Consider the following 8341-nt stretch of genomic DNA (forward strand, 5'->3'; position numbering starts at 1 on the left):
CCAGTGGCACTCGCGTTCCTGCAGGTGGGCGAGACCCACTTGGTACAGCAGCATTTTATTGCCATGGGGGGTTCTGTAGGAGAGAGGGTGCCGCATCCACTCTGTCAGGCATTTCCCAGCCACTGGGGATGGGACATGTTGCTTCTTGGAGAGCGTCACCCATCCCAATGCTTGTCCGTCATGCAGGAAAAATGTCCCCAGGGAGGCAGTGGGGGCCAGGCACTAGCGGCAAGGCTGTCCCCTGGTGATGGTTTTCCACCATGGAGCATGCTGCCAGAAGGAGCCGGCTCCTGTTTTTCCCACCAAGACCTTGGCTTTGGTCTCATCATAAAGCCCGGCCTCCTCCAGCCACGATCTGGGTCCATGCAGCCCCGTGGGGAAAGGAGATTGCCTTCTTTGCTGGCCTGTGGCCCTGCTCAGATGTCATCCTCTGTCACCAAGCAGTAGAAGTCTGTGCGGGCACTGTAGTTGCGCGATCCCAGGTCTGAGATGTCGAGCTCAGGTCTCTGGCCATCCCTCAGCTGTGGGTCCTCCATCATGCCGGCAGCCGAAGCCATGCGAGCGCTGGGGCCGCCAATGCGGGGAGGTGGGGGGCTTCTGAAAATGCTCCCTCGGAGGCCTGCAAGGAGCAGGAGATGGGTTTTAGGCAGTGGGGAAGGGGCTAAACCCAGCCCGTCTGTCATGGGAGGGTGAAGCAAAGCCCAAAGGTGACCTTCAGTGCACATCTGTCCCCCCCAGGAGCAGAAGCAGGGGACAAGGACCTGTACCGAGGTCCCCATCTGGGTGGAGGTCTCCACCACTGTCCAGGTAGCTGCTGTGCAGGATCAGCATGGGGTCCTTGTCCTCCTGCAGCTGGGTCTGCGGGTCCCCCATGGTCCCCTGGAAAGACACTTTGCGGGGCAGGGCCAGGCACAGCTCCTTCCAGAAGTCTGAAGATGGGGTCTGCATGGGCAGAGGAGATGAGCCATGTCAGGATCACCACGAAGCCAAGCCCAGTCCCGCACAGGGCTGCGGAAGGCTTTGTGGTGCTCAGCTCACTCTTCCCAGTGCTGGGAGCTCAGCCAAGGTGAGGGCTGTGCTCCTGGCATGGCAGCGTGCCCGCGCAACAGTGGAGAAACCGGCCCGACCTGCTGAAATGCTCCGAAGGGCTCCAGCTCCCAGCCTGGCCCTGAAATGGCCGGAGCAGCCACAGGCCAAAGCTTCGCTCTGAGAGCTGAGGCTTCACGCTGGCGCCTGGGCTGGGGGAAACCCTGGAGTAGCACAGGGCTCCTGATCACGCAAGTCTGGGGAGCGAGCGCCCAGATCTAGGGCTGATCTGGTTGGGTTTTTTTAATTGCCTCTAAAAGACAAGTGCCCCAACCTGCTTTTTAGGAGCACTGAAGCATGGGGAGCAGCCCCAGAGCATCGTGGGCAGGCTGACACAAAATGGGGCACTGGGGATGGAAACAGGGGTGCCAGCAGAACAGAGTCCTGCTCGGCTCTCACCATGGAGCCAGCTCGCCACACCAGCAGGGTCACAGCACTCCGGTGCTGCTTCAGCACATTGATGGCAGGGTGGGTGATCTCCCTGTACTGGCTCTCGAAGATGATGAAGATGGGTTTCTTCGAAAGCTCCAGCAGCCTCCAAAGCCCTTCCCTGTGAGACAGGTGTGTGGCAGGAGGGCGGAGGACCCACCAGCTCCTCTCCCTGGGAGCAGGCAGGAGCTGCTCCTACCTGAAGCTGCTGTTGCACCATTCTTGCTCCAGGTACGCGATGGAGAGGACCACGATGAGACGCCGGCACCGGCTCACATTCATAATCAAGTCAGCTGATGGCTCTGCAGGCAAAGGGATTTCAAGCCCCCAGGCACTGGTATCACCCCTCTGCCCAACCCAGCGCAGGTCTGGTGCCTACCAGAGTTAGGCAGGATGGTTTGCTCATCCAGGAAGAGCTTGTAGCCATAGCGGTTCTCCAGCTGTGGCTTCACAATGAAGTGGACAAACTTTCGGTCATCTGGGGTGGTGGCATGGGAGATGTAGGCATCGTACAGCTTCCCATCTGGAGAGAGCCATGCGGAAAGGGGGGTGTAACACTGGGGAGGGCTCTGCGTGTGGGCAAGCCCCTGGCCCATGGAGGCTTTTCCCAAGGAGGGCGCCGCCTCTGTGCCCTTCCCTGGCAGCTCACCGTTGATCTCCAGCTCGCCGTAGCGGTTCCGGTACCAGAGGAGCATACTCAGGCGGCATCGGACGTAGAGCCCAGCCAGAAGCACCAGGAGCACCAGGACAAGGATAGCTGCCAGCACCGCGGGCACATGCCCTGCCACCTCTGCAAGGACAGGGAAAGGCACAGTGAGTGTGGCTGGTGGCCCATGTTTCCTGGGTTTGGTGTAGGTTTGCACCCCGATGCACTGCCCTGGGAGAGGCAGCAATGCCCCTAGCACCCGCCTTGATGATCCCCATGGGGCCACCGTTTCTGCCCTAGGCAATTGGGCCCTCCTTGAAGGTGCCCCCTCTCTGTCCCCAGCATGTCCCTACCCACTCGCTGCAGGGTGAAGGTGGCTGTGGCATTGCTGATCCAACAGGCAAACACCCCGAAGTCATCATTGTGTGTGAGGTTCAGCTGCAGGATGCTGGTGAGGAGCCGCTCTGAGGCATTTTGAGTAAACCTGGGGGGGAGATGGGGCCTCTGTGGGCTGGGCTGTATAGTAACCCATCCCGACAGACAGACAGACATACCCCAGGACGGGGTCCTTACCAGGCAGTGTCCTGGCTGCTCTCACTGCCCAGCCGCTGCCCATCTTTGGTCCAGGCAGGGACGGGCTCACAGTGCTCGGTGGCTGCCCAGCGCACGGTGCAGTTCAGCGTTATCCGGCTCCCCAGCGCCAGCTCCAGTGTCTCATTGGCAGCTGGGATGAGGATTTCAGGAGGCACGCTGCAAAGGTCTGGGAACACAGTGGGAAAGGGGTTTGGGTGGGAAAGGTGATCCAGCTCCCAGCTGGGCAGGCAACTGTCGTAGCCATCCCAGCTTCCCCAGAAAAACAAGCTCTGCCGCGGGGGTCTGGCAGCGAGTGGTGCTCGTGGCTGTTTTGCAACAGGCTGAGCTGGTTTTTGGGGCTGGGACAGACCCTCACCCACCCTACAAGGCAAAGGCAGAGCAGCAAGCAGCACCCTCTGCCACGCTTGCTAGTAAGGGGTTCTTCTCAGCTGAAAACAGGTGAAAGTTTTGGTATTTGCAGCCTACCTGCCATGGTGTGCTCAGGCAATGTGGGGCAGCTGCCGGCATCACCAGCAGGCCACCTTCGGCAGGAGGGACCCCTCGGGCTCTTCCGGGGGGCAAAGTCCACCTGCCACCGCCACAGGACAGGCTGAGCCTGGAACAGATCAGAAATGGCTTCATGAGTGCTGGCTGCTCCAGGCTGGTGCAGAGTGCCCTGGCAATCCCCATCGGTCCCCACAGCAATTCGGGTTGCGGAACGGTGGGTGCTGCTCTGGCATAAAGCCAAAGCCGTGTCCTGGTCATGGGTTGGTGGCTACCATGTCACCTGCACTCTCTGTGCAGCGCAGACTCGCAGCCTGGCTTTCTTGACCGTGAATTTATGAGCGGGAAGTGATTAATAACCAACCGAGGGCTGCAGGATGTTAAAAACATGGCTTTGGCTCAAACCGGAGGCCAGCGAGGGGAAATGAGCCGTGGTCATAGCTCAGTCGTGGGGTGTGCAATACCTCCCCATGCACCCATGGTGAGCTGCACCACGGCTGCTTATGAGAGGCTCAGTGGGGCCCCCTTCATGCTACCAACACCCCATCTTGGCTATAGTGCTGCTTCCAGCCTGACACGCCCATTGAAATTGCTAATTAAACAGCAGGGTGGTTTATTTATAGAAATATGGGTTTCCTGTCTTGTGAGCTCTCGTAGCGTGAGATAAACCAAGTGGGTGCAGTGCTCCCCTCGGGTTAGGAGGCTCGGTGCGTTGCTACCCTGAGGCCATGCCTCAGGAGAGGCATAGCTGCACGACGACGTGCCGCACGTGTGGGGAGTGTGAGGAGGGTGCACAGGGACAGGGGGGACACGAGCCCCCAGCTGGCATTGTGCAATCGGCAGCAGTGCCGCTGCAATAGCCCTGTGGGAAGAGGGGTCCCAGGGAGGACACCCCCACGCCCTGCCGATAAATTGCAGCAGTGCAAATGGTGAAGCAGAGCCTGGTGGTGGGGTTGGACTCCTCCATCCCCAAACACCTGCAGAGCCCCTGGTGTGCATGACGTGTCTGCTGGGGTTGATGTGGGAATAACAAAGATGTCACATTACCAGTGTTCTTGCAAGGCAGCACGATTGTAAACACATCAGGCATAACTGCTGGGGTCGGGAAGGATAAAAATCTCTCTTGGCTGCTTCTCTGCCTCAGAGCTTCATTGCTGTTGGTTGCAAACTGGTTTTGGGTAACAGCAAGGCTGCTGAGGCTGGGGTCATCCCTGGAGAAACCCCCTCCCTCTGCTGCTGGTGTGAAACAGGAAGGGGGGTTCTGCAACATGGCTCTGCAGTGAACAGGGAGGGAGGCACGTTGCTTCCCTTTGGCACAGCAGCCCTGGTGCCAGGCGTGGCATGAAACTGTGGGTCAAGGTACACAAGGGACGCTTACAACGTGTTCAGCTTGAGCAGCTGGAAAGCAATTTACACCTAAAGTATTAACTGGGTTTTTCCATGGCCACGAATGGAAGAACAAGGGATGGAGATGAGCCAGCCCACCCAGTTTTTGCTTGGGGAAGGGGATGAGAGGATGCTACACCAGGGTGGGATGCTCTGGCTCTGCTTGATCCTGCCTGGATGGGTCACTTGTAAACTGTTTCACTCTGATGGCTGGAAATAGGGAAGCAGACTGCAGACTGGCCAGCGACCTCAGGGAGGCCCCACATGCCTCCCTGGCCCCATGGAGAGGCGCAGCCACTTTGCTGTGGGGAATGAAGTGGTGATGGATGCTCAAAGGGTAGCCAGGCGTCAGGGCTGCTGTCCGGGAGGGAGGGAGGGAGGGAGGAGCACAGGTTAACGGGCAGCAGCACGCTCCCATTTCCTACATCCTGGGGTTGGGGACACCCCGGTTTTGTAGTGCTCAAAGTGTGGCAGAGGACCGTACAGATGCCGTGCAGTAGTAGGCGATGGTCGCACTGCAGCATCCCCCGGCGCACGGCCACAGGGAAAACAAGGCAGGCAGGGAGGCACAGCAGCAGGGCTGTGTGTGCCCAGGGAGCAAGCAGGGCTGGAGGAGAGCAGCAGGGCTTGTGCGGAGAGCGTGAAACCCTGCTGACCCCAGCCGAGATGGCATCAACGCGGAAAGGGAAGCGGAGGGGAACTGCATTTACCTTTGGAACTTCGCCTGGTGCCCCAGCGCAGGCTTCCTGCCAGTTGCCTCCCTTGTGCGCCGCTCAAGCTGACTGGACCTGCTGGAGTGGTGCTTGGTTTTACTCTTTTTTTTTTTTTTTTTTTTTTTTTTAATAATTTATTTACTTTCCTCCCTCCCTGTTCAGCCCCTGCCTTGCGCCAGGCTCTCCTGCCGCCCCAATCGCTGGGCGCCAGGCCTGCAGGAGGGGTTGGTTGTCCCTCCCTCCCACTGCTCCACCTCCATCTCCACCTGAACCTGTTTGGGGTAAAAAAATAAATAACTCTGGCTGTAGGAGAGGGGGGGGTGGGGGTGGAAAGAGAAAGAAAAAAGGAGGAGGAAGGCAACCCACCCAGCCAACTGGCCCAGCAGCCCTGATGAGCCGGATGCATGCAGGTTGCACAAGGCTGCTAGGGCCAAGGAGGAATCCCCCCCGGCTCTCCACGGCTGGAAAAGCCCACGGAGGTGTCAGGGCAAGATGAAACCCGCAGCCAGCACCATCCACCACCGGTAATACCAGCTCCCCAGACCACGGCAGCAGCCGGGGGCTTGCACTGGAGCACGCCAAGGGGGGCTGGAGGTGTCTGCTCAGTGCAGTGCTGTGGGGAGATCCCAGGGCTAAGCCTGCGTTTTGGGGCCACAGTTTGCTGAGCGCTGGCAAACTTGATACTCTCAAGTTTTGTTACGGTGAGTTACTGATGGAGGGAGGTGAGGGGAGGCTGGGCAGGCTGGGGCTGGAGGCATTGTGAGGTCTCCCATCCGTGTCCTTTGAATTCATGATTTGAAAAGCCTCTTTGCAAGTTGAAACCAGTACCGTGGGGTGGCTCCTCTGGCTGGTGCTGGCCATGGGGAGCTGGCCCCAGCTGTGGCCGCTTGCAAGCAGCAGGTGATTGTTTGTGGTAATTACCGAGGAGGCAATTAGAGCCTTAGCACAGCCCTGGCACAGGCTGCACTCGTAGCGGTGGCACTGCCTGGCGCTGCCACGAGCCTCAGCTGCTGTAAGGGAAACACCAACCTGACAGTGAAAACACTGGTCAGCATGCACTTTGGGGCCGAAAAGGTAAGAAAAGAGGCTATTTTCCTCCTGTAGGGCCTTGGCTTGAGCAGGATTAGGGGCCTGGGGATGGCGCTGGAGTCCTGGCAGCTTTCCTGCCGCTGAGGATGGGGTGGGTGAGCAGCTGGCTGGGAAAGGCTCAGTCAGCTTTGCCCAATCTCCATCTTGGTGAAAAAAAATAAAAATGGTTCGAACCTCTTCTTTGCAAACAAAGAGTAAAAACCCTCCGGAGGAGCGTTCAGCAAGGTGCGGGGCCTAGCAGTATGCTGCTGGGATTGGGCAAGACAGTGGCCCAGGCGCCCCACCCTGACCGAGCAGCCTTCCCGCTCCTCCTCGCTGCCCTGCCCGGCGTGTTTGCGCTTCTAACCATTCCCTTATTTCTAATTTTTTGTTTTTAGCAACTCCCGGTGCGGAGCCAGGGCCTGGGCCGCCGTGGTCCCTCGGGCTGTTGCCACGGCGACAGGCGGACGCGGCGGCCCGCGCGGTGCATGCCGGGGTTGCCGTCCCGCCGCTCCCAGCGTGCCCCGCGCGGCGCGAAGATGGCGGCGCCCCCGCGGGGAGCCGCCTCCTCTTCGCTGGGGCCGGGCCGGGGCTCTGCCGCCGGCTGCCTCGCCTCACCGCCCCACCGGGCAGCTGCCCGGCATCGCCCCGGGCGTGAAACGGGGGCGGCGGCGGGAGGGAACAGCTCCCACGCTGGGCGGGCGCTGGCCGGGCGCGCGGGGCTGCGTCTCTGGGTGCGCTGTCCATACGTATTTTTTTATATATATACATACATATTTGCACAGATACACGGGTCGAAGGTCACAGGTGGGTCTGTGGGCCTGTGCCACCTGGAGAAATGCCACCGACTCCAGATCCTTATTACCAAAATATTAGTGCTGTTGACCTGTTGCAGCAGGGAAAAAAGGGGTAGAGGGTGGGATAGCGGGAGCTCCGTTCTTGGGCTGTGTGCTGGGAATGTCCCTTGGCCCTCCAGCCAGGTGGCTGTGTGGGTGTGCAGGGCAGCAGCTATTTAAGCAGCTCTTTTAGGGAGGGCTGCTCTGTTGTCCGCAGTACCACGGTCATGTTTGTGGCATGGGCTGTGAAAGCTGGCGTAAACTAATTGGCTTTGTGGGATGAAACGATCATAAGAAACAAGCCCAGGTCCTGCGGATGGCAAGAGTGAGAGGAGGTTTGGTAGCAAATTGGTAAGACCTTTCTTGTCCGTCAGAGTTACTTTTTTGGGTAGATATGTTGAAAACAAGGAGTGGAGGTAGTTTTGGTCGCAGAGAGTGACCATGGTTGAGAGCACGCTTGTTTCAGTTCCCTGCGAGATCACTAATGGCTTTCCAAGCTCTTGGGAGTGAAGTTTTGAGGCTGTTAACTCTGGTGCCTTTCTCTGCAGTACTAGCTCAGGTATGTCACCTCCAGGAGTAACCAGCTGTCTGCAGCTGGCCCCAGCCATGGGGCACAGCCCATGTGGACCCACCACCTCCTGGGAGCACCAGGTGTGGGACCCTCAGGGGACTCTGACACAGTTAGGGGTTCAGCAGCAGAAGAGCTGCCTGCCCTGTGCTTTGACAGAGCTGTGTCCTGCCAGGCAGGCAGTGGCTGGGGTCTGTACATGTGGGGAAGGAGATGGCTCTCTTCCAGCTCTGCATCTGAATCCCCTGTCCAAACCTTGAGCTGAGGCTGTCGCCTTCAGACCCTGTGCCATGCTGGAGCTTGTGATGCCGTCCTGCCTGCTGCCGTACCCCAGCCCAAGTGAGCATGCCCTGCCGAGGCACGGATGGCTCCATGTGAACTAGCAGGTGAATGAAAATTACTGTGTAGTGTGAGCTTGCTAATAGCCAATTCTTGATGCATTTAACAGCTTGAAGCTAATTACATTTAAGCTACTTGGAGCTGCCAGGCAACTCTGTTCCAAGGCCATCAATACAATATGAAATCAGGGTTT

At 58.7% G+C, this 8341-nt stretch overlaps 1 protein-coding gene across 2 annotated transcripts; it reads right to left on the reverse strand.

The window, feature by feature from the left end:
- Positions 1 to 39: 39 nt before the first annotated feature.
- SIGIRR (single Ig and TIR domain containing) lies at positions 40 to 5440 on the reverse strand. 2 transcript variants are annotated; one of them, XM_005445070.3, is made up of 10 exons: positions 5335 to 5440; positions 3221 to 3350; positions 2735 to 2921; positions 2515 to 2645; positions 2165 to 2305; positions 1895 to 2038; positions 1715 to 1817; positions 1486 to 1636; positions 768 to 942; positions 40 to 619 (listed from the first exon to the last, which is right to left on the reverse strand). In XM_005445070.3, exons 2-10 carry the CDS (start codon positions 3225 to 3227, stop codon positions 417 to 419), a joined length of 1242 nt encoding a protein of 413 aa, XP_005445127.2. In that variant the 5' UTR covers positions 3228 to 3350; positions 5335 to 5440; the 3' UTR covers positions 40 to 416. The 2 variants fall into 2 exon arrangements, with proteins under 2 accessions (XP_005445127.2, XP_027669544.2); XM_027813743.2 differs by having other exon boundaries at positions 762 to 942.
- Positions 5441 to 8341: the final 2901 nt, after the last annotated feature.

Source organism: Falco cherrug, chromosome 10, assembly GCF_023634085.1.
Source record: "Falco cherrug isolate bFalChe1 chromosome 10, bFalChe1.pri, whole genome shotgun sequence".
In the NCBI taxonomy this organism is placed as follows: domain Eukaryota; kingdom Metazoa; phylum Chordata; class Aves; order Falconiformes; family Falconidae; genus Falco; species Falco cherrug.